Genomic DNA, 24346 nt, shown 5'->3' on the forward strand with positions numbered 1-24346 from the left:
AGAGGTTTTTCTTGCTCCAGTTGTAGATTTCCCGTTTAGGTAGTCAGATTGTCATTTACAGGTCGTTTTAGTACTCACGTCTTATTAGAACCTTAGCAGATGTCATTCTGCTCATCTAAATTCTTATTAGTTCCCTTCAGCAAAATCTATTTTCTAAATTTAAAATCCCTTTTACTCTAGTACAGTTCTTGGTCTCTGATATAATTGGTATACTTTCCTACAGCTAGCTAACGTTTTTGTAGCTTTATCAGTTCTGTAGTTATCGTCATGTTCTCTAGCATGGGGATACAAAGAAATAAATAATTCTACTTCTACAAAAATTACACGATTCCTGGGTTCTGTCTGGCACACCATTGAATGTAATGGACTCCATATGCTTTTAGTTCAGCTGAGACTATTTCCTGTCAGTGCAGAACTGAAGCCAAACCTTTGACAGACGATCATCTAGTTTGGGATTATATGTTTACCATGAACTGTATGATTTCAATATTTTTCTAATATAAAGAAGCAAATGGTTGTGGGAATTTTAGATTCACCTTAAGCATGATGCCTAAACCATGTAAAATTTTCTTGGAAAGAGGTCTTTCATCATAAAATGACTGAAAGACAGTATATTAACTTCCTTTGCTGCATTTGACATATATTCTATGAACTAAATATTATGTCAGTATCACTTTACTAATGGATTTATCTTTACCTCTTGTAATTAAAAATATGGACTTCTCTGATTCTTTCCTTAATTAGGACATGCCGACCAGGACAAAACAAACTGTAGCTTCAGTTCTTACATGATTTCAATTTAATTTACCACAGGCACTTATGGAAAATTTTATTTGGCTTGGCAGTAGACTAAAGTAGCTGGTCGCTCTGTCTGGAATTGTCAGTTTCAGCATTGAAGTCTTGCATTCTGGGAAATCCTTAAGTCTCTGGCAAAACTGGACATTTGGTCACTGAGTTAGTAGTCTCAGTAACTTTTTATAACCTTTCTTAGTGGCAATCTAGGGTTTTGATACATACCCTATTAGATTTATTAGGTCAGATTTTATTGGAGAAAACAACAAAACAAAACAAAAAACAACTAAACTTCTAGTTAAGAACATGAAACTAAGGATTGGAACAGATTGCAGAGATAATTTGTCTTGGAATAAGTGCTCTTGGTAAGAAACTAGAATTATCATTACAGTTTTGTTTAAGTATATATGATATGTTTTAACTTTTTATCTCCAGTCAAAATATGATGAACTTAAAAAATCAGAAAAGGGAAGTAAACAGCAACATAAAGTCCATAAATACATTACATCATGTGAGATGGTGATGGCTCCTGTCCACGAAGCAGTGGTCTCCTTACACGTTTCCAAAGTCTGGGATGATATCAGCCCTCAGTTCTATGCTACGTTTTGGTCATTGACAATGTATGACCTTGCAGTTCCTCATACCAGCTATGAAAGAGAAGTCAATAAACTTAAAGTCCAGATGAAAGCAATAGATGACAATCAGGAAATGGTAAGTTTTATTGTAGCAACACAAGTATAATAATTGTGGCTTTTATACAGTATTGTCTCTGCTTTGTAATTATTTTAGTTCAAAATTCTCAATTCTACAGTTTTGTTGCTCTATAATATATTAAGTGGATTTAATGGCAACCTCTCAATGGGTTGGGCAGGATCTTAGCAAATGGATGGAAATTATGATTAAAAACATTCATGTCTTTTCTACGGAACACTGCCATAGCAACCTAAGGTGATTAGTTTGACTCCTATTTCAAGAGCAGCAGGAGTTCCCAAAGGATTACAAACAATTCAGCAAACAACAGCAAATAGTATGGGGTTTAAGGAGACCTCCCTTATTCTATTGAGTGGGCTTGATAATGTATTTGAAAAATTAGGTTAGTAACAAATTATGCAGGTACTGAAAGTCAGGCAGAATAGAAAATATGATACAATTGAGAGCTTGTTTATATAACTCACCTGGGAAATAACAGATGTAAAAATGGTACCTTAGAAAGATTATAAGCGCAATCATTTTTCTTTTTCTTTCCTTTTTTTTTTTATTAAATTTAAATTTGAAACCAGGTTGTTTTACATGACAATCCCAGATCCCTCACCCTCCCATCCTCCCCTTTCTGCTCCCTAAACCCCAGCCTTTCTGTTTTCCAGGGAGGGTGAGGCCTTCCACGAGTAATCTTCAAAGTCTGTCATATCATTTGGAGCAGGGCCTAGACCATCCCCCATGTGTCTAGGCTGTAAAAGTATCCCTTTATGTGAGATGGGCTCCCAGAGTCCATTCCTATACTAGGGATAAATACTGATCCATTACCACAGGTCCCACAGACTGCCCATTCCTTGTAACTAACGGGGGGGGGGGTCTGGGTTGGTCCTATGCTGATTTCCCAGCTATCAGACTGTGGTCCACGAGATCCCCCTTGTTCAGGTCAGCTGATTCTGTGGGTATCTCCAGCCTGGTCTTGACCCCTTTGCTCATCATTCCTTCCTGTCTATAACTGGATTCCAGGAGTTCAGTTAGTGTTTAGCTGTGAGTGTCTGCTTCTGCTTCCATCAGCTACTAGATGAAGGCTCTAGGATGATATAGAAGGTAGTCATCAATCTCATTATTGTGGAAGGGCATTAAAGGTAGCCTCTCCACTATTGCTTACAATGTTAGTTGGATTCATCCTTTTAGATCTCTGGACATTTCCCTAGTGCCAGATTTCTCCTTAAATCTATAATGTCTCCCTCTATTATGGTATCTCTTTTCTTGTTCTCCTCTGTTCGTTCCCTGTCTCAATCTTCATGGTCCCTCATGCCCACCTCTCCCCTCCTCTTCTCTCCTCTTTCTCCTAACTCTCTCTCCCAATTTGCTTGGGAATTCTTGACCCTCTCCTCTTCTTCAGGGGACCATATATTTCTCTCTTAGCATCCTCCTTGTTTCCTAGCGTTTCTGGTGGTGTGGATTATAGGCTGGTGTGATCCTTTGCTGTATGTCTAAATCCATATATGAGTGAGTACATATTGTGTTTATCTTTTTTTGTGACTGGGTTATCTCACTCAAGATGTTTTTTTCTAGTTCCATCCATTTCCCTGTGAATTTCAGGATTCCATTGGGTTTTTTTTTTTCCTGCTAAGTAGTACTCCATTGTGTAAATGTACCACATTTTCACCATCCATTCTTCAGTTGAGGGGCATTTAGGTTGCTTCCAGGTCCTGGCTGTTACAAATAATGCTACTGTGAACATTGTTGAACAGATGTCCTTATTGTATGAATATGCATCTTTTGGGTATATGCCTAAGAGTGGAATTGCTGTATCTTGAGGTAGACTGATTCCCATTTTCCCGAGGAGCTGCTATACTGATTTCTAAAGTGGCTATAGGAGTATTAAAAGTGATTTTGATAAGGGGAGGATCTAGTCTAAGGCTAGAGACTGGCTTCATGTCTTTTGTGGTACTTGGATATGCTAGAGACAGTGGCTATACATATGACTTATAAATAAGTGGGATATTTGAGTAAAGGAAAATCAAAGATGACTTCATTTTTGCTGTTAGCTGGTGACCTATTCAGAAGGTGTTTGAAGACTGACACTGATTTGGATGTGTTGAATAGAAAGAAAAGTATGTAGAAATACCTACTGTATAATCACGCTTAGATAATTATAAAGTAATCATTTTTCTTTTTAAAAATCTTAATTACATGAAGGGAGGCAATGTAGATACAGTTGGAAAAGTATGTGATTTTACTTTGTAGCCCCCAAATAAAAAGAAAAAAGAGAAGGAACGTTGTACAGCCCTTCAGGACAAGCTTCTAGAAGAAGAAAAGAAACAGATGGAACATGTTCAGAGAGTTCTTCAGAGACTGAAATTGGAAAAAGACAACTGGCTTTTAGCAAGTAAGTTGTTGGGATTGTACATTCCTGCTGCTGCTAGATTGCAAAAGCAAACATTTCTAAATTTGGAGGTGTTCAAGTGATTATTTTGATTGATATTCAGCTCTGTTCACTGTTCCAGCACCAAAGTGACTGAAATTGGCAACCTAGTATTCAAATTTTCTGTATAGAGTCATATTTCTTGGAAACTGTTGATAGAAAAAATATCCATAGAGTGAAAGTTTTATGAATCTTTATCCCATGGTTTGTTGTTTTATAGCATTCTGTATACTACAGTTAAAATGTTGTCATGTTTGGTAGCTTTGAGGCACTTGGGGAAGAAGATTATTGTTTAATATGTTCCTCTTTTATTTTTAGAGTCAACCAAAAATGAGACCATCACAAAATTTCTACAGCTGTGTATATTTCCTCGATGCATTTTTTCAGCAATAGATGCTGTTTACTGTGCTCGTTTTGTTGAATTGGTACATCAACAAAAAACTCCAAATTTTTCCACACTTCTTTGCTATGACCGAGTAAGTTCCTATTGTAACCATAAAAAACAAATCTCACACACAGACAGCTAAATAAATATTCATTATAAACTCTGAAGGTGGATGCCATGATCTTTTTCTTTTAATTGAGACAGGGTTTATCTGTGTAACAACAGTCCTGGCTATTCTGGAACTCAGTTTATCAGTTTACCAGACTGGCCTTAAACTCACAAAGATCCATCTACCTCTGCTTCCCCCTCCTGACTGTTGGGATTTAAGGCATGTGTAACCATGCCCAGCTTGAATAGCATGATCTTAAGAGCCAGGTTCTTGAATCCTAGCTCTACTTATTCCTAACTGTATAATCTTTCATAAGACAGTTAATCTCTCTGTGCCTCAGTCTTCTTATCTATAAAAAGGGACCCACTTCATAAGATTGACCTGAGGGTTAAATGTATTACTATATATAAAAACCCATGTAGCCAAATGGTGGTGGTGCACACTTTTAATACCAGCACTCGGGAGTCAGAGGCAGGAGGATCTCTGCGAGTTGGAAGCCAGCCTGGTCCAGGATGTGAGTTCCATGGTGCCTAGGCTACACAGCAAAACCCTGTCTCGACCCCCTCCCTGCAAAAAAAAAAAAAGACTCCCCATGAAATGATATCCCATTTACTCAGTTAACCCATTTACTCAGGACTCAGTTTTTATAATCTTGTATCTTTATAAGTAGGTTTGTCTACACTTAACTTTTATTCCTCAAAACAGAACTAAAGAAAACAACCTTCAGCTCAAATAAAAGACTTTACACATCCACACCACATAAAATCAGGGAAGCATTTGAGTGTTGTCATATTCATGAATTTTTCATCTGGATTAGAAATATGTGTGTTATACCGGGTGTGCTACATGTTTCTAAATTTTATCACCTTTGCTACAAGTTCTGTTCCAAAGAACATCTCTCACCTTTCTCACATAGACCTATATTTTAGTTCTGCTTTAGTAACTAGTAACTTGATCAAATGTCAATATAGGGAGGAACTTAATGGATGGTGATGAGATTAAAACTGGCAGTGGTGGTGTTCGAATGGGAAGTGTACCCATGGGTTCACATATTTAAATACTTTGTCCTTACCTGGGGACACCATTTAGGAAGGTTTTTGGACCTTTATGAAGTAGATACTTGCTGGAAAAAATGGGACACTTGGGGTAGGCCTTGCTAATAATAATAATAATAATAATAATAATAATAATAATAATAATAATAGGCCTTGATAATAACAACAACAACAACCTTTTATCATTATCAGCCAAATTTTTTCATAAAACTTGGCTGTTTTATGATTGCTGTTTCTCCACAGAATCTAGAGTCACCAAAAATCTCTGCAGGTGTGAATAGGAAAGGAGAGAGTACATTTTTTAAAAGCAAATTTACTGTTTACTGTGAGTCCTATAACCATAGTCTTGATATTTGTAGTCGGTCTGATTTTCTTTTGCAAACATTTGTCCTCTAGGTTTTCTCTGACATAATCTACACGGTTGCAAGCTGTACAGAAAATGAAGCTAGTCGGTATGGGAGATTTCTCTGCTGCATGCTAGAGACGGTGACCCGGTGGCATAGTGACAGAGCCACATATGAAAAGGTATATAACTAGTAAATACGTGTGTGTTTTACCTTTGTGTATAATGATTGCTTCAGATTGGTCAGTTTTACAACAGCTTAAGATTCAGCTATAAGATGATCATAAAACCATAATTAATATATTATGAAGAAGTGGAATTTTTTTCATTCTATTTCAACTAGACATTTGAAACTATTATCACTGGATAATCTGAACCTTTCTTTTACATCTGGTCACACACATATCTGGTCTTATTTTCATATTATGTGGAATAAATTCTTCTAAAAATGAGAAACTTATTTTTTCCTTAGGAATGTGGAAACTATCCAGGATTCCTTACTATATTACGGGCAACTGGGTTTGATGGTGGAAATAAAGCTGATCAATTAGATTATGAAAATTTTCGACATGTTGTACATAAGTGGCATTACAAACTAACCAAGGTAAAAAAAAATGGATATTTTTGGAAGGTAAGTTTTTTCTCTTCATTGCTGTATTTTATGGTAACATATCTCTAAATGTCTGTTATAGGCATCTGTACATTGCCTCGAAACAGGCGAATATACTCACATCAGGAATATATTGATTGTGCTAACAAAAATACTGCCTTGGTACCCAAAAGTTTTGAATCTGGGTCAGGCTTTGGAAAGAAGAGTGAATAAAATATGCCAAGAAGAAAAAGAGAAGAGGCCAGATCTATATGCATTGGCTATGGGGTAACACAATTATACTTTAATGTGATTTAGGAGACTAGATTACAGAAGGATTCTTAAGATGTGAAAATGTTTTACAATGTTCAAGTCTTATCTTCTGCTTTACTTCAGGAGATTATGGGAGATTATGCGATCATGTTCCCACAGGCTGGTGAGAGTTGTCACTTCTGATTATCAACTTCCGGTCTATACTGGATGATAGTTTCAAAGGCCACATATAGTATTTCTTGAAATGGCAAAATTGCAGTTTTGTCATAGTTACCATATCTTGAGTAGCAAAAGGAAAGAAAAAGCTCTCTAGTTAAAGAACTAGTTTATTTTGAAAGATTGACTAAGTTTTTAGAACTCTCTGAAGACCTTGAAGAATATACTAAAAGTAGTACTTTATTTTGTAGAACCAAGTAGCAGTGTGAATAATTTGCTAATTTTATTTTACTAAACCCCATATTTGTGTTTTTTTTGATTTGTGTATGTGTATTTAAATACTTTGTGCGACTTTCAGCTACTGGGGGATGTTGAAATGTAGAAAGTCACACATGATACCTGAAAATGAATTTCATCACAAAGATCCTCCTCCAAGGAATGCTGTTGCCAGTGTACAAAATGGGCCTGGTGGTGGGACTTCTTCGTCATCCCTAGGAAGTGCATCTAAGTCGGATGAAAGTGGTACTGAGGAGACTGGTATGCTTATTTGTAGACACTTATAAATAATATATTGAAATATTTTATCACATGATAATTACAATGTAAGCCTCATTGGTTTTTGTAATCCCTAGTTATAAGTATGTAACTATTAAATAATCAGCCTCCTACTTCTTCTAATTATCCAGTAATCATTTTGCTGTTTACAATTTGCTAACAAAACCCTTGTTTTTATTTCAGATAAACCAAGGGAGAGATCTCAGTGTGGTACAAAAGCTGTTAATAAGGCTTCTAGTACCACACCAAAAGGGAATTCAAGCAATGGAAATAGTGGTTCTAACAGGTAAGAACACATGCCAAATGTCACAGTTCTAAATTCATATTCTCTCATTCTTTCTCTCTTGTGTGTGTATGATGGTTGTGTACGCACATTTGTATGTATGCAGGTGTTGGGTGCCACTTAACACAATGTATGTGGAGGTCTAACATCAGCTGTTAGACCACACCTATTCCACACCTATTCCTTGTTTGAAATTGGATCCGTTTTGCTGCCTATACCAGGCCTGGTGGCCTGTTAGCCTTTCAAAATACTGTTTGCTCTGCCTCCCATTTTACCATAGGAGCCAATGGGATTGCACACATGAGTGATTTTATGCTAGTCTTTGTGTGAGTTCTGTGAAGCTGAGCATGGCATGTGCTTCACAAACAAGCCATCTTCTCCCTAACTCAAATTCTGTCATTAAAAAAAAATTACCCTTTACCTTTTAATTTAGGATACACAGTAAAGGGATATATTTTGGCATGTCTATATATATGTATCATACTTTATATTCTAATATGCCTCCAAATGTCTTCCTTTGCTCTCACTGTCTCTCTCTTTTGTTTTGTTTTATTTTTGTGACAGGGTTTCTCTGTAGCTTTCGAGCCTGTCCTGGAACTTGCTCTGTAGACCAGGCTGGCCTCAAACTCACAGAGATCTGCCTGCTCTGCCTCCTGAGTGCTGGGATTAAAGATATGCGCCACCACAGCTCAGCCTCATCATCTTTTACTAGTCACTTTATTTCCAAGAAATTTCCCTTCTGCTCTTAATGTCACATGTATTCCATAATCTTTCTGCCTCTTGTCCCTTCCTTAAGATGTGTTCCTTCTTGGTCCCTTTTCTAGTTTCATGATGTATATATACATATGTGAATCTAGATTCCACATACAAAACAACACATGTTATTTGTCTTTTTGAACCCAATTTCAATTAATGTAAATACTTCCAGTTAAATATATTTTTCAGCAATTGCAATCATTTTAGTTTTTATTTTGACTGAGTTAAATCCCATTTTGTATGTATACCACATTTTCTTTATTCGTGAATTTGTTGATAGGCACATAGGCTGGCTTTATTTATTGTGACTAGTGCAGCAATAAACAAAAATGTATGAGTATCTCCATGTTATATTGCGTTGAGTACTTTTGGGTCTATACTCAGGAGTGGACTAGCTGAGATAGTTTTATTCTTAAACATGTACACTGACTTCTATAGTGGCTGCAGTAGTTAACATTCCCACTAGCAATTTATAAGTGTAACTTTATATATATTCTCACTGACTTTTGTTCTTGTTAATTTTCTTGATGAGAGCCATTCTGACTCATTTTAAAGCAATTTAAATTTTCATTTCTCTGATGACTAAGATGTTGAACACTTTTTCAAGTATTTATTGCCATTTATATTCCTTTTATGAGCAGTGTATCAGCCCATTTATTTATCGACCTGTTTATTTACTAGATACATTTTGGAGAGTTATTTGCAATTCTTTATTCTAAATATCTAGCTCCTGTCTGCTACTTAGTTGACAGTGCTTTCTCCCCTGTTTTGTGTGCTGTCTATTCACTGTGATGATTGTTTCCTTAGCTGTGCACAGGTTTAATTTTATGGAACCCTATTTGTCAGTTCTTGGTTACTGTTCTAGCTCTTGGAAATGTTTTCCCTATATTTCCTTTCAGCAGTTTAAAAGTTTCAACTCTTACATTAAGGTGTATGATCATTTTGAATTCATTGTGAGCAGAATGAGTTGTAGATGTCCAGTTTCATTCTTTTACGTGTTGTGACTATTGAGTACTATGTGTTGTAGATACTTTTCTCTAATCTATGCTTTTGATACTTTTGCTGAAAACTGGGCGATTATAGCTGTGTATGTTTGTTTCTTGCTCTTATATTCTATTCCAATGACCTACATTGATCTACATGTTTGTTTTTGTGCCAGTAGCATGCTGTCTTTGTCACTATGGATGTGTAGTGTAATTTGGGGTCAGGTATTGTGATACTTCTAGTATTACCTTTTCTGCTAAAGATTGATTAGGCTATAGACACAGTGGGGAGAACCTTGGGCCTGCCTCAAGGTGGTGATGGGATAGACTTCTTTGACTTCCCATGGGGGCCTTTCCCCTCTCTGAGGAGCAAATAGGGGTTAGGGTGGAGGGAAGTTGGGGAGGGAGCAGGAGAAGGAGAGGAGGAGATTTGGGATTAGTATGTTTAAAAAAAAAAAAGGAAAAGGAAAGGAAAGGGGAAAAAAAAAAAAGAATTGATTAGGCTATTTCAAGTCTTCTGTATTTCCCTACCAGTTTTAGGTGTGTGTGTTTCTGTAATTCTATGAAGAATTTGTTTGAATTTTTATTGTATTGAATAAATATGTAGATCACTTTGGGTAATAGCCATTTTCATGATATTCATTCTCCCAATCCATTAACATGGAGTTTAATTTTCTTTTGTTTTTAAATATATTTCCTGGTCAAGGCAGTTTTGTGTTTTAAATTTTATTTATTTTTTATTGAAAATAAAAATTTTTATACAATTATATTCTGATTATGTTTTCCCCTACCCCAGCTCTTCCCAGATCCTACTTACCACCTCCCCACACACCCAAATTCATATCTTATTTCTTCCCTTTGGAAAACAGACATCTAAAAAAATAATAATGCTAAAATAAGATAAAATGAAGACAACGAATCCTGACTAGGACAGTGCCTTCAATTTGTTTCTTTTTACTTCTTGTTTCACTGTATTTTATTCCCTCAGGAGTATTCCTATGTATTATTCTTTCAAGTTACTGTGGATGATTTCTTCCTCAGCAATATCATCCTTACTAAGTAGAACTTTTAATTTTTATTTTACTTTGTATGCTGTTAATTTGCTGAATGTGTTTACTAGGTATAAGGATTTTCTGGCATTGCCTTCTGTGTCTTAAGAATAGGATAATGTTTATTGATTTAAGCTCTCAATTTGATTATTTCCTAGCATCTACTCCTCCAGGGTGAGTTTGCTTCTTTTTGTTGTAGAACTTCCAGGTGTGCTGTTAATTCTCCAGTGTGACTATTCTCCAGTTTCTTCATGTGGGTATTTAGTTCTATAAACTTTGCTCTTAGCACTGCTTTCAAAGTATCCCATAAGTTTGGGTATGTTGTGCCTTCATTTTTAATGAATTCTAGGATGTCTTAATTTCTTTATTTCTCCCTTGACCCAGGAGTGACATAATGAGCATTGTTAATTTCCATGAGTTTTTGGGCTTTCTGAAACTTGTATTGTTGTTGAATTCTAAATTTAACCATGGTGATCTGATAAAGCACAGGGGTTTATTCTAATTTGTTTGTATCTGTTGAGGTTTGTGTTACTGCCGAATATGTGGTCGATTTTAGAGAAGGTTCCATGTGCTGAGAAGGTATATTCTTTTGTGTTTGGATGGAATGTTCTGTAGATGTCTGTTAAGCTCAATTGGGTCATAACTTCTGTTACTTCCTTTGTTTCTTTTTTAAGTCTGTCTGGTAGTCCTGTCCAGTGGTGAGAGTAAGGTGTTGAAGTCTCCCACTATAAGTGTGTGGGGTTTTATGTGTAAGTTTTAGTAATGTTTCTTTTACGAATGTGGGTGTGTATATATTTGGGGAATAGATATTCAGAATTGAGGCTTCACCTTAATGGATTTTTCCTGTGAAGAATATGAAACGGCTTTCTTCATCTCTTTTGATTAGTTTTCGGTTGAAGTCATAATTTTTTGTTATCAGGATAGCTAAGCTACACCAGCTTGTTTCTTAGGTCAATTTGATTGGAAAAATCTATTCCCACCCCTTTACTCTGAGGTAATATGTCTCTGTCTTTGATATACTCTGGTGGTTGGTATATTACTCTTTATACTATTGAATGTATTTTTATACTGTTGTCTTCTACCCCTTCTTCCAGTGGGTGCAGGTGGGGCTGTCATTCAGGGGATCATTTTTCCTCCAATTGGTATAGGTGGAGCCTGTGGCTTGGGTAGTTGATCTTCTTCTCCCAATGGGGGCAGGGCCAAGGCTCCCTTGGTAGGAGATGCAGTGCTGGATGGTTTGGGGTATGAGGAGGGTGCGTGCCCCCTGGTCTCTGGGCTTTCTCTCCTGGTGGGGACAAGGTCAAAGCTCCAATGAGGGTAGATGCAATGCTGGATGGTTTGAGCTGCCCCCAGGTCTCTGGGAATTTGGTGGGTGGGCCAGGCCAGTCTGGATCTGTAATTTCTTAAGACATACTAGTGCTCGGAGTAAGATCTCTTTTATAGATCATATTTCCGTTGGATGAAATGTTCTCCAGATAATCTCCTGAGCCCATTTGCTCTTTGGTATAGTTTAACTCTGCAATTTCTTTGTCGATTTTGTCTGAATGACCTATATACATTTCTAAATGATCTACTGTTACTGTATCAGGACCAAATGTGAATGTGTATGAACATTAATGTTTATTTTATGAAATTCACAGCCCTAACATATAGTTCATATGGTTTATGATAATTGCATATTCTGGATTCATTCATATATAGTTACATATATTTAACTGTTCCAATTTTTTATGTGAATTCTACATTGTTAGCTACCAAAAGAACTATGCCAGCTTAAGTTTGGCTTTTATTCACTGGGTAGATTGACTTCTATCTTTTGAGTCTCATTCCAGGTATTTCTGGCAGTAATATATATGTTATTCTTGGAGAAAACAAAGAATTGTGTCTTTTACTCTGTACTTTTTAGATAACCTTTATTTTTCCAAGGATTCCTCTTTTACAGCATTTTAAGTGTGTGTCTGGTACCTTTGTGAGTTTATAATGTCTTTGTCTCTTTTACAAAATTTTTTTTGAATAGTGTTTACTTTTTATTCAGGCTTCTTCAGCCTATCATTTTACCTGGGAATCCCCTATATGTAGACCTCATTAATCATGAGTGGAGGGGTAGGCGATTGTAATTGGGCAGTACAAAAGTCACGTATACTGGACTTTGAAACTTTTTAGTACAATTTAATAATTTACTTATTACAATAATTTATATAGTTACATTTCTTCAACAGCCTTATTTCTCCTGAGATAACAGGATAAAATGATAAAAGTTTTGAGACATTTTAGGATACAGTCCTTGTTATAGCCAATTTGAATTAAGTTTATTAATGTAAGAAAAAGTAATTTTGAAAGTAGTCATACATTTTATCAGTCTGTTGGCTGATAGCCCCTTTAGTTGGTTTGTTGGATGTTTTATTGGTCATTATTTTGTTATCCTCAAAAGTTGTGAATATATACAAGATAATCTAATATTATATATTACAATTATTAATCATTATTTTAGTCACATATTCATGAATTTGTGTTGTTTCCTTCATGTAAAGAAGTACTTATCCTTAAGCTATTCTTTAGTTTTGTGAGGGTTCATCTTAGTGTCACAGTGTTCTTTAAGTTAATAGACACTCTTTATGATTTTATTTTATTTGTTTGTTTGGTTTTGGGACAGGGTTTCTCTGTGTAGCCTTGGCTGTCCGGGAAGTTACTCTGTAGACCAGGCTGGCCTGGAACTCACAGAGATCCACCTGTCTCTGCCTCCTGAGTGCTAGGATTATAAAGGCATTCATTACACCCAGCTTATTTATGATTTTAAATATGGGATATATTTGATAATTATTTGCCTTTTTTTTATTCTTAAGCAACAAAGCTGTTAAAGAAAATGACAAAGAAAAAGTAAAAGAGAAAGAAAAAGAGAAAAAAGAAAAGACTCCAGCTACAACTCCAGAGGCCAGGGTACTTGGTAAAGATAGTAAAGAGAAACCAAAGGAAGAGCGGCCAAATAAAGATGAGAAAGCAAGAGAAACAAAGGAAAGAACGCCTAAGTCTGACAAAGAGAAAGAAAAATTCAAGAAGGAAGAAAAAGCTAAAGATGAGAAATTCAAGACCACAGTCCCCAGCGTTGAATCAAAGTCGACTCAAGAAAGAGAAAGAGAAAAGGAGCCATCCAGAGAAAGAGATATAGCAAAGGAAATGAAGTCAAAGGAAAATGTTAAAGGAGGAGAAAAAACACCAGTTTCAGGGTCCTTGAAGTCACCTGTTCCCAGATCTGATATCTCGGAGACTGAAAGGGGCAAGTGTATCTTTTGTATATTTCTGTCCTTTTTGTTCTAATTATGCTCGTCGGTTAGCTCTTTGTCTTGATAAATCATTGATTTTGCTAGTGCAGCAAACACTTTATCTTAAAGTTGTTCACTTTTGAAGTGTTTGGAATGATTAGGAATATCCCTCATTCTAACTATTTCTTTTTGTCCAAACAGAACAAAAACGCCGCAAAATTGATACTCATCCTTCTCCATCACATTCCTCCACAGTAAAGGTTAGTATAGCCTGAGGAAGGCAGCATCCGTATTAGGCTCACCTGTTTGGAATACCAATGTCCTGACTTCCTTCAAGTCTTGTGCCAAGTATTCACTGGAGCCACTGGAGGTTTTATATTGCATTATAAAATGAAATTTTTCTGTATTGGTGGACTAATTTTTCCTATTGAGTATTTTTATAATAAAAAATTCTTAGAACTTCAAGGACCTAGCACTAATTTTATTGTGTTTCGAAGTACAAGAGAAATTTTACCCAGAAGTGCCTCACTGCTTTAAGCAGTCCTTTTTGGAGTGCAATGGTAGCTACAAGCAAACGAATGTTTTCAGCAGAATGAAGCTATTTTTCGGCATAAATATTGAAGATTATATAGCCCTGAAGACTTCCTGAATGATACACGATAAACAAGATACCTCTGAATTCATCAAGCTTCTTGATGAGCATCATTCCGATGTGCCTTCTAAGAAGGAGTCTTGAAAGGAGTTCCATTTTAAAGTCTCCTTGGTGATCAGTTCTCCTGTAGTTGTGTTTATTCAGTGAGCATGCAGCTTCTGTTGTATCTTCCCTTGGAGGTTTGTTTATACCCATTGGGTTCCCAACAAGTTGAACCTTGCGTTACGATAAGAGCAGATGTGGCATCCAGTCCTACCACCCAGCAGAGAAACCCCAGGCATTCAACTGCAGCACAAAATCGTGGGTGTAGCCTTCTTGAAGACTCAGGGTAGCCATTCCTTGCTCCATATTTAATTTTAATTATAAAGTCATCTAATTTCATGGAATCTTTGAATTTGCAGTACGTTGAACTTTTAAAACTGTAAGTTAATTAATTCTTCATCCAGAGCACTGTGGTGGAATACTATAATTGGTTTCTTTTTCTTCTTTTTAAACTCTTTTTTTCCTTGTGAGAGGCATGAGTTTCAAATCATGGTACTTTGCAACAAAACATTGATTACTGTTTTACAGAATATTTTTGTTTGTAATGCCACTGATTTTTGTAGCTAGAATAAAATATTTGCATTTATTGGAGTTGTAAATGGATAAAGTTTGAAGATCTTTTCATTAGAGAATAACAATGAAAATATTAGTCAAATTTCTTCCATGGTGACCTCCACTGTTTTCAGCTTTGGGTGGAGAAAAGTATTTTGCCTTTTTAAAGTCTCTTAGTTACTTAAACCTTAATATGAAATGTGTGGCATTGACATTTATTTATTTTTAACCTTTAATTGAAATAATTTTAATTTTCTATATTTAATATTTGTAAATTTTTAATGTTACAATTTCATTTATGGTTTTGCTTTTTGCTTTTATTGCTGATATGCATATTGATAATGATTTCCTGGAATTTATCCTCACAAGAAATAGCTGGTTTATTTCCAGGTTACAGACATACTTCCCAAAGTTCCTCTGGGTTCTGAGAACTATGCCAGCTCACCTGTCATCTCCATTCATTTTCTACAGGACAGTCTCATCGATCTCAAGGAATCTTCAGCAAAGGTTTGAGTCTTTTAAAATCATGCCTAAGTAAACCAGAACTTAACTCTTGTTTAGTAGGTCCAACCACCCTAGTAAATGTTGTATGCTAGGATTGGTGGAATAAAACTCTCTCTTTGTAGAATCACCTTATAAATTCTTACCACAAATAGTAACACCAATAAAAACCAGATGACAATGGTCCATTTAGAGACATTGTTATATGTGTTATGTGGCAGTATTTTTATATATTCTTACTTTGCTATGATATGTATTTTTGTTTTATGCCTTAAAATCCGGGAACTCGATAACGTCTCTGAGGAAAGGAGAGTTACTGATTTGTTTGGGATGGGTGGTAGGTAGACTGATACAGGTTCACAGAGCAAGCTTGCCAGTTTTCTTTGTTGATAGATACTCAGAGGAACAAAAAAATAATTTGCTGCATTCATGTAACTTTTAAAAACTGAATCCATCTCAGTGTATAAATTTCTTTATGTCTCCCTCTCCTGAAGTATCCTTTTAGCAGCTGTGGCATATTACCAGGGGATATGGTAAATATAAAGTAATCTTTCTCCTGGAAGGCAGTACTCAACTTGATGGCTATGTTTATATGTCAGTATTATTTCTTTCCTTTCACACTACTCTCCTGGGTATCCTGATTTTTAAAAAGTGTGCAGTTTGTATATTTTTATGGAATTCATCTCACTAGTATACTTGAATTGTCTACTTTTCATGTTATTGTGTATTATTATTAAATCTGTACCCTCTTTGTTTTTTTCTGCTTTATGTCTTCTATTTATATGCTAAGTATGATTCTTCACTTATGGACCAAAAGGAAGTTTGAAATGGCCATATGGTTTTACTTTTAAATGTGTGTAGACTCTGAGCAAATAATTACTAATGGTTTAATGGTTTAGATAGCCAAATTGCCTGTGTCCTAAATACATGACATTGTTTTTTAAGATAAATTATTATTGGAACGATTATTGCCTATACCATGAGTAGTTTGTTTTAAACTAAAACCTTTTTATTGGCTATCATAAAAACATAACTGCAGTATAGTAGGTCTTTGCAGCCACTTTGAGATTGTATTGTCAGATTTAGGAATCAGTGGCTTGTATGGGCTGTTTTATGCCCATGGCCTCATAATAGTCTTAATTTGTTAGTATTTATTTATTCATTTATTTATTAAAGTATACATTGAAGTGGTTTGAAAAGCTGATGCTAAGATTAAGTAGATTTTCTTGTCAGTGATACAGATTATGGTTTCTTGCATTTGTTAAGATTATTTTGTCATTTTTGCATGTCTAGATAATATATATTGTCTCATCTCATGCTTATATTAGTACTGTGAGTTAAATAGGACAAATGGTAGTGTCTTTGGACAAGTGAGAAACTGAACTATTCCCACTGGCATACAACTTGTCATTACTGAAAATGTGAGTTAAAATCAAGGTTTCCTGTTCTTAACATCCACTTCAATAATAATTGTAAACGTTTTCTGGCTTCTTTAGTGAGTTTATATTATTTTTTTAATATGGAAATTGAAGTCAGTATTTCAACGTTTTTGTACAAGAAGATTTTTATGGGCATTTGCAATTCAATAGATTATTCCTCATGGAACCAGGAAAAATTGAAAATGACATATGATATGCAATTAAAAATTAGAAGACTCGTTTCATTTTTCAGATCTTTAGCTTAGCATGGGATCTTACACCAGGGTTTAGTCACTCAATGAATGCTTTAAGTGAGCTCTTAAAGCCTTAGGTAAGCAATCCAAAGTAGTATTTTTATATAGTAATTGATTTTATAATTTTAAATGTATAGAAAATATAAAAGCATTTGAATGGCTTGGGATAAAATTTTTCCTGGACTTTGAGCAGTCTATATAGCTTCACTGTTTCTGGGGCAGCTTTTACTTCTTAGAGGTTTTGCTGTAAGATATGTGTCTATCTTTCATGTTACCTTGCTACTTGTACATATAAAATTGATTGCTTGGTTTTATCCTGATATTTTCAAATTATGCTTTGCCCCCAGAATTTTCTTTAGTAATTATTGGGTATCTTTTCTTTCCAATCCATAGTAAAGTAATGCAAGAATTCAATATTGTAGTGAGATTAAAAGGTGACTATCTGAAGTAGACTCCCTGTATTTTGTCAGCTCATTTCCCCCTCACATGGCGCTGCTTTTGATCAGCTGTGTTTTGGTATAGCAATACTAGTGGCTACATATGATGACACGATTGCTGAAATCATGCTTCTATTTGAACCAGGCCTTGATGGCGAATATGTATTAAACACTCATTGTATGTGCTAGCCTCTGAGAAGTATATAAAAGTGGAAAAAGCACCTAGTTCTTCTGTGCCACAAGTGATTATGTGCAGAAATAAGTAACTTGAGATTCAGAAGGAAAACCCATCACACAAATTGCAAGTAACTAAAAAGAATCCTCTAAAAAGTGAATTGAGGAGCTGAGAGATAATGTAGGTGTTGATAGCTTTTAATCTATCTTTGAAAAACCAAGAATTTTAAGATAAAAGTTATTACTCTTAGGGATAAAAGTTAGGGACTATTAGATAGCCATCATTAGGTTGCTGTATGGTAGTATATAATTGTGAAGATGCCTAAACAAAGAAGTATGAATTCCACTCAGTAGGTGATGAGAAACTGTGTTTTGTTGAAAAAGGTGTTGTGGTCACACTTATTAGAAAGGCAGAGGAGGAAATGAATCAGTATATTTCTAAACCTAGGATTTTTGATTGTATAAATACATAAAGTTTAACTATTTGAATTTTATGTCAAGAATGAAATATTTGACTATTAATGCCAGAAGTCCTAGAGAATTTTCTCAATTCCTTACACTGCATAATTCAAGTGGGCATAGATAAAATGTCATTTGGGGGATGAGGGTACTCTTGTAGTGTGAGAAATGAAGTAGTACTTTCTTAAAGGCAATTGTTGAGTATTATAGTAATATGTTACTGACTTTGATTTATCTAGTTCATAAATAATATTAAGGTGCGGGAAAAGAAGATGAGAATAAGTTTCACAACTAGAAGAATCTTAAGTGTCATTTAAGCACATTTATCAATAGTATCTTTTAGATAGGTACATTTATGACTATAGATTAAGAGAGGCATGTTTATCAATAGTATCTTTTAGATAGGTACATTTATGACTATAGATTATTCTCTTAATCTTGTTATTGATAAACACTTTCACTGTTTTAGTCATTCCTTAACTTTTTTAAAAATAAAATTAATGTTATAGAAAGAAATCAGTGTATGTATGTGTATATATATATATACACACATCTCCAATTCCCCTCTCATCTCACCCCTCCCCCCACTCCACAGGGAGGGTAATGCCTTCCAGAAGGGATCATCAAAATCTGTCAAGCGTTCTCAACTTTTAAAAGTAATATTTTTAAAGAATCCACTTCATGTTGCTTTGATAATATTTCTCAGGCAACAGAATTGAAAATGTTTGGTAGTATTGAAAGAATAAGTATATAAAATTTAAATTGATAGTCCTTTTTCTTGCATTTCTATGATTATTAAAGGATTCCTTGCTATAACATATTTTACTTCTCAGTCACTATTCTGTTTATTTTAGGGTATATGTAGAATTATGTAGTTACATTATGAGATCTATTTATCATTATTTGAGGATGTCAAATGCAACATAGATTTGTCCCAGTTATAAATGCTATAAAGTTAAGGCATCGATTATTTTCTGACTACTTCCTAAATGCTTTCTTTTATAGTTGATTTCTATATTTCTAACTTCCATCAGTAGAAATTTTCTCTCATTTACAATTAGAATAACCTTGATGTTTGGCTATTTTAACACTAATAGACCTTTTCATAGAGAATATCTTTTCTATCACTTTTCAGTCTTTCAAGTAGTTTAGTCACCCTCAACTTACCTGATGGTTTCTGGTAGAACCAGTAGGATAGAATTCACAGTTGTGATTATTTGATAGAGCTACAGTGCTTTCAGAAGGAGAGAATATGCCATCAGTCTTTATAAGTATAAAAATATTTGATATAATCACTGCCTGGTTTAGACTTAGTCAGAATGTACACTTACTAGTAAAATCATGGCTAGGTTTTTATTTGTACCTTTTTACCCCCTGTCATTGACTCATTACTATTTGGTGGTTAGACCTTCAAATATCCATGACTGCATAGGGATTTGTGTTTTTTCTTTTTACAGCAAAAAAAAAAAAAATCCAGTTGTTTTTCTCATATGAACTCTTGTATATTAGAGGGACAAGGAGAATGCTGGCTTGTGAATTTACTGTGAAATGTCACTTGAGGCAAAAACGGGACTCTTTATAGGGCCCAGGATTAAAGCTTTTGTACCTTTGTCACATTCTTTTATTTTCACTCTCATAAAACAACTAGATAGCAAGTTTTGACTATATATAGTTACCTATTATTTTCATTTAATAAACAAAATTGCCGAAGGCTACCAATACTGAAAAACTAATAATCTTTAGTAATATTGCCTTAATTTTAACAGCTCTACATTAATCATACTCCTCCACCACTGTCCAAGAGTAAGGAGAGAGAAATGGACAAGAAAGATTTGGACAAGTCAAGGGAAAGATCCAGAGAAAGAGAGAAAAAAGATGAAAAGGACAGGAAAGAGCGGAAAAGGGTTTGTAATTTTTAAAAATTAGCTCGGAAAGCCTTTTTTTCATGTATAGTAATGTGTTTTCTGCTTTTAGAAAATACTGCCTTATTGCATAGCAGTCTGTTTCAAGTTTTAACTGGTATATTCACCCTTAAATGTGTTTGCATTTTCTGTCTACACTAATAAGGAACTTCAGCTTAGCAATCTCTTTCATGCCATTTACCAAGTATTTGGTACTACAAATATCCTCCAATGCTAGTTAGTGGTGTCTTTCTTGTATAAAAGTAATACTCAAAACAAAACAAAACTAAAACCATAACCCTTGATCAATGTAGTTCACAATTCTTGGTTCTAGGATCACTCAAATAATGACCGCGAAGTGCCACCGGACATAACAAAGAGGCGGAAAGAGGAAAATGGAACAAGTAGGTAGACTTATTAATACCTTGGAAGTAATCGTCAGAGTGAATTGGAAAAGCCTTTCATTATTCTCTTTTGTAATTTTAGTGGGGGTTTCAAAACACAAAAGTGAGAGTCCATGTGAGTCTCAGTATCCAAATGAGAAAGACAAAGAGAAAAATAAATCAAAATCTTCAGGCAAAGAAAAAGGCAGTAGTGATTCGTTTAAATCTGAGAAGATGGATAAAATCTCTTCTGGTGGCAAAAAGGTAAATTAGGAACACGAAGGAACCGTTTTGCTTTTGGAAAACATGTATTTTATTATTTTTTGAGACTGTTATATATGAATACTTCTATATTTACATTATTTCCACCCCACACTATTGTTTCCCATTGTCTTTTCTTCCAAACTGCATCTAAACGTCCACTTCTCCTTTAATTATTATCGTTACACCTATAGATCTGTCAAAAATTACAACCCACTGAGTCCTTTTAGTGCTGCTCATATATACATGTTTAGGGCTGAGCGCTTGAGATTGGATAACCTCTCAGAGGCCTTTTCCTTAGAGAAGTCTGATTCTCTTCCTGTCATAGCAGCCATTAGTTGAATGTTGTTCTTAGCCTACAGTTAGGGCCTTGTAAATGTAATGCCTCAGTGTATGTATGTATCTTTATTCCTGTCTGATAAGAATTTCTTAATGATTTTGGAATGGGAACAGGAGGCTTGGGAGCGGGCAGGTACTCTGGTTGGGAAATTTGAGCTAGTTCGTCCTAAATTACTGTGAAGTTAGAATAAGTATGCTTCTGAAGTTCTTTTTCTCTCCATTTTACTCATATCACTTTAGTTCTTCCACACACAGTTCTGTTACTGTTAGTTTCTCTTCATTTTTGAGATATATGTACACATGTATAAAGTGCATTCTTTTATATAACCACTGATACTCAAATCTCAAACATGCTCTGTAAAATAATGGACAAGCCACTACTAAGTTGTAAACTGTTTACAAAGTGTTACTGTAAGTATTAAAAAATGTCCAGTGTATTTATTGTTTTTAAAAAGCAGTTTTAGAAAAGTAATTGGTAGATAATTTAATTCTGTAGGCTTCTGATGATAAGGCTGTTCATTTTCAGTGTTTTTCTATTGAGATAAGGTTCACATAGAATAATAAAAGTCTTAAGTTCTCAACCTGTGGGTCACAGCCCCTTTTGCAAACCTCTATCTCCCTCCCCAAAATGTTTACATCATGATTTATAACAGTAAAATTACAGTTATGAAATAGCAGGAAAAACCGTGTTATGGTTGGGGAGTAACCACAACATTAGGTTCTGGAATTAAAGGGTCTCAGCATTAGGGAGATTGAACACCACTGAATTAAGTGGTGTTTGTCTGGTTCCAAAACATTTTAATTATCCCAAAGGGGAGCTCTAGGCTTATGATACATTCACTCCCCACTTTGCCTTCTCTAGTCCTTGGTAACCACTAATCTGCTTTCTGTCTCTGTGGATTTACCTATTTTTAATGTTTCATGTAAGTAGAATTTAAAATAATATAGCCTTTTGTGTCTGACTTTTAAGAATGATTTTGAAGTTTTTCCATATTATAATATGTGCCATTACTTAATTTCTTCTTATGTCTAAATAATATTCTATTATGTGAATATACTACACTTGTTAGTTGGTGGGCTTTTGTTTGGCTCTGTGATAGGTCCTTCCTTTGTATCTCAAGCTGGCTTAGAGCTTTCTTAATACCTCAGCCTAGCTTTAAACTTACGGTTCTCTTGCCCCAGCCAGCTTCTCTAGTGCTAAGATTACAGGTGTAAGCCACCACATCCAGCCAGTTGTTGGATTTTTAGCGTTTCCACTTTCTGGCTATTGTGAATTATGTTGCTGTGACCATTTGTGTGCTGGTATGAAATAATTCATTCGTCTATCTTCAAATTTTTTGGAGATACACACACACACACACACACACACACACACACACACACACACACCCCTAGGAATAGAATTTCTAGGTTATTAGATAATTTTGTTTAGCTTTTTTGAATTGTTGCCAAACTTTTCCATAACTGTCTGTGTAGTTTGCATTTCCACTAGCAATATATCAGGGTGCAATTTCTGTACATCCTTGTCAACACTTGCTACTTTATATTTTTAGTTTAGTCATAGCCATCCTAGTGGATGTGAATGGTAATTCACTGTGGTTTTGATTTGTATTTCCTTGGTGCCTAATGATAACAAATATCTGTCTTTCCATGTATCTGTATATCTTCTTTGGAGAAATCTCTTCATGTTCTTTCACTGTTTTTAAAAGTGACTGTCTTTTATGGCAGTCATTTTTAAGAGTTCTTTCAATATTCTGGATACTTGACTGCAATACATCTTTTACAAATATCATTTCCTGTTCTATAAGCTGTATGAATGTTTTTACTTTTGGAGGAGTTCAGTATTCCTACTTTTTTTCTTTTGTTGCATGTGATTTTGGTGTCATTAAGCAAGCTTTTGAAGAAAAATATGGCTGGTGGATGATAAAAGGGAATTTCAAGCCGTTTTTAAGAAACATATTTGTTTTTTTTTTTTCCTTCCCCAACTAATTTCATCATTCCTTATAGGAATCCAGGCATGATAAAGAAAAGATAGAAAAGAAAGAGAAACGGGATAGTTCAGGAGGAAAGGAAGAGAAGAAACAATATCCTTTTCATCTTTATATTTCACTCACTGTAATAGAAGATTGATACTGTTCATATTTAGAATTAAGCCTTTCATGTATGTAACCTAAATATACAGTAACTTATTAGTTTTAAGGTGATATTTGTAGTTAACCTTCAGTATATGATCCCAAAACAAGAGATTTGATCTCGATTTTTAAAAATAATTCTGTAGTGAACGGAGATGTTTTATAACATAAGTTTTATAGGGCCTGTGTATTTTTGTTGTTGTTATCCCTTTGTATTGTTACCATGAGAAAAAAAGGAGGATAGTGAATCCATTGGGCTGGGAAGCATGGTGACCAAAACAGAGGAATAATAAGACACATAAGCAGAGCTTCTCGAATTTCAGGTTACTAGGCTGATCAGAGCTAATTAGGCTTGAACGCCTAAGGGGTTATACCACAAGGTAGGACACTATTCTTCCCTGCCCCAAAAGTTGTTTTCCCTTAATTTGTCATCTACTCATAAGTCCTCTGACAAGCACAGATAATGAACACTTTCAACCAAGGTGAGTATACTTTCCCCTCCTTTTGGTTTAGAGATACATCTAAATGAGGTTGGAGAATGTAAAAACTGGATCCTTTTTGAAGGGTATAGCTACTTGAAATTTTACCTGAATATAATGGCAGAGTCTTTTGTGCGTAGATATAAAATTTGTGGTTATTTTTAAACTGTTCACTTTAAGCTTGTTTTCATATTAAGTGTGCTGGTTGGTCACACTTAAAAAAATCAAGATGTATTTGAGAACAGTTGACTTTCTCTTTTCCACCTAGTCTCATCTTTTCTGGATATAATTAATTATTTTTTTTAAAGCACCAGTAGCCCAATAAGTGATGGCAGTATTTGTACTTTACAGGTGAAGAAATTAAAACTCTGAAAGAAAGATTGAAGCAGGTCACAGAGACATTAAAAGATGGAGTTGACACTTAAAGACAGACTCTAGTGTTTTCTGTTCTTTGGGCCTTTAAGTTTCTGTGCCCTTTCTTTCTGTTACTGCTCGTGTTTTACAAAGCCATAAATTAAGTTCTGTACTTTTAGCTATATTTTAAATAGGCAAATTCGTTTTCAAGGTGATACATTTGCTTGGTATGATATATAAAAATGACATGACCACCATAATGGACAGATAGTTCATATTCTAATATAGTCTCTTTT

General features: G+C 34.9%; 1 protein-coding gene across 3 annotated transcripts in view; it reads left to right on the forward strand.

The window, feature by feature from the left end:
- Thoc2 (THO complex subunit 2) overlaps positions 1–24346 on the forward strand; it is a 103930-nt gene that overhangs the window by 72139 nt on the left and 7445 nt on the right. Inside the window, exons 23-38 of one of the 3 annotated variants that reach the window (XM_051178642.1) lie at positions 1228–1503; positions 3739–3880; positions 4235–4392; positions 5862–5990; positions 6281–6412; positions 6501–6685; positions 7185–7363; positions 7565–7667; positions 13296–13726; positions 13914–13972; positions 15349–15465; positions 19968–20105; positions 20437–20506; positions 20589–20749; positions 23093–23169; positions 23654–23699. In XM_051178642.1, coding sequence (XP_051034599.1) covers positions 1228–1503; positions 3739–3880; positions 4235–4392; positions 5862–5990; positions 6281–6412; positions 6501–6685; positions 7185–7363; positions 7565–7667; positions 13296–13726; positions 13914–13972; positions 15349–15465; positions 19968–20105; positions 20437–20506; positions 20589–20749; positions 23093–23169; positions 23654–23681 — 2385 coding nt within the window. In that variant the 3' untranslated portion in view covers positions 23682–23699. The remainder of the gene's footprint in view (positions 1–1227; positions 1504–3738; positions 3881–4234; positions 4393–5861; positions 5991–6280; positions 6413–6500; positions 6686–7184; positions 7364–7564; positions 7668–13295; positions 13727–13913; positions 13973–15348; positions 15466–19967; positions 20106–20436; positions 20507–20588; positions 20750–23092; positions 23170–23653; positions 23700–24346) is intronic. The other 2 variants (XM_051178643.1, XM_051178644.1) reach the window with 2 other exon arrangements.

This window comes from Phodopus roborovskii, unplaced genomic scaffold (genome assembly GCF_943737965.1).
Source record: "Phodopus roborovskii unplaced genomic scaffold, PHOROB, whole genome shotgun sequence".
NCBI classification, from domain to species: Eukaryota; Metazoa; Chordata; class Mammalia; order Rodentia; family Cricetidae; genus Phodopus; species Phodopus roborovskii.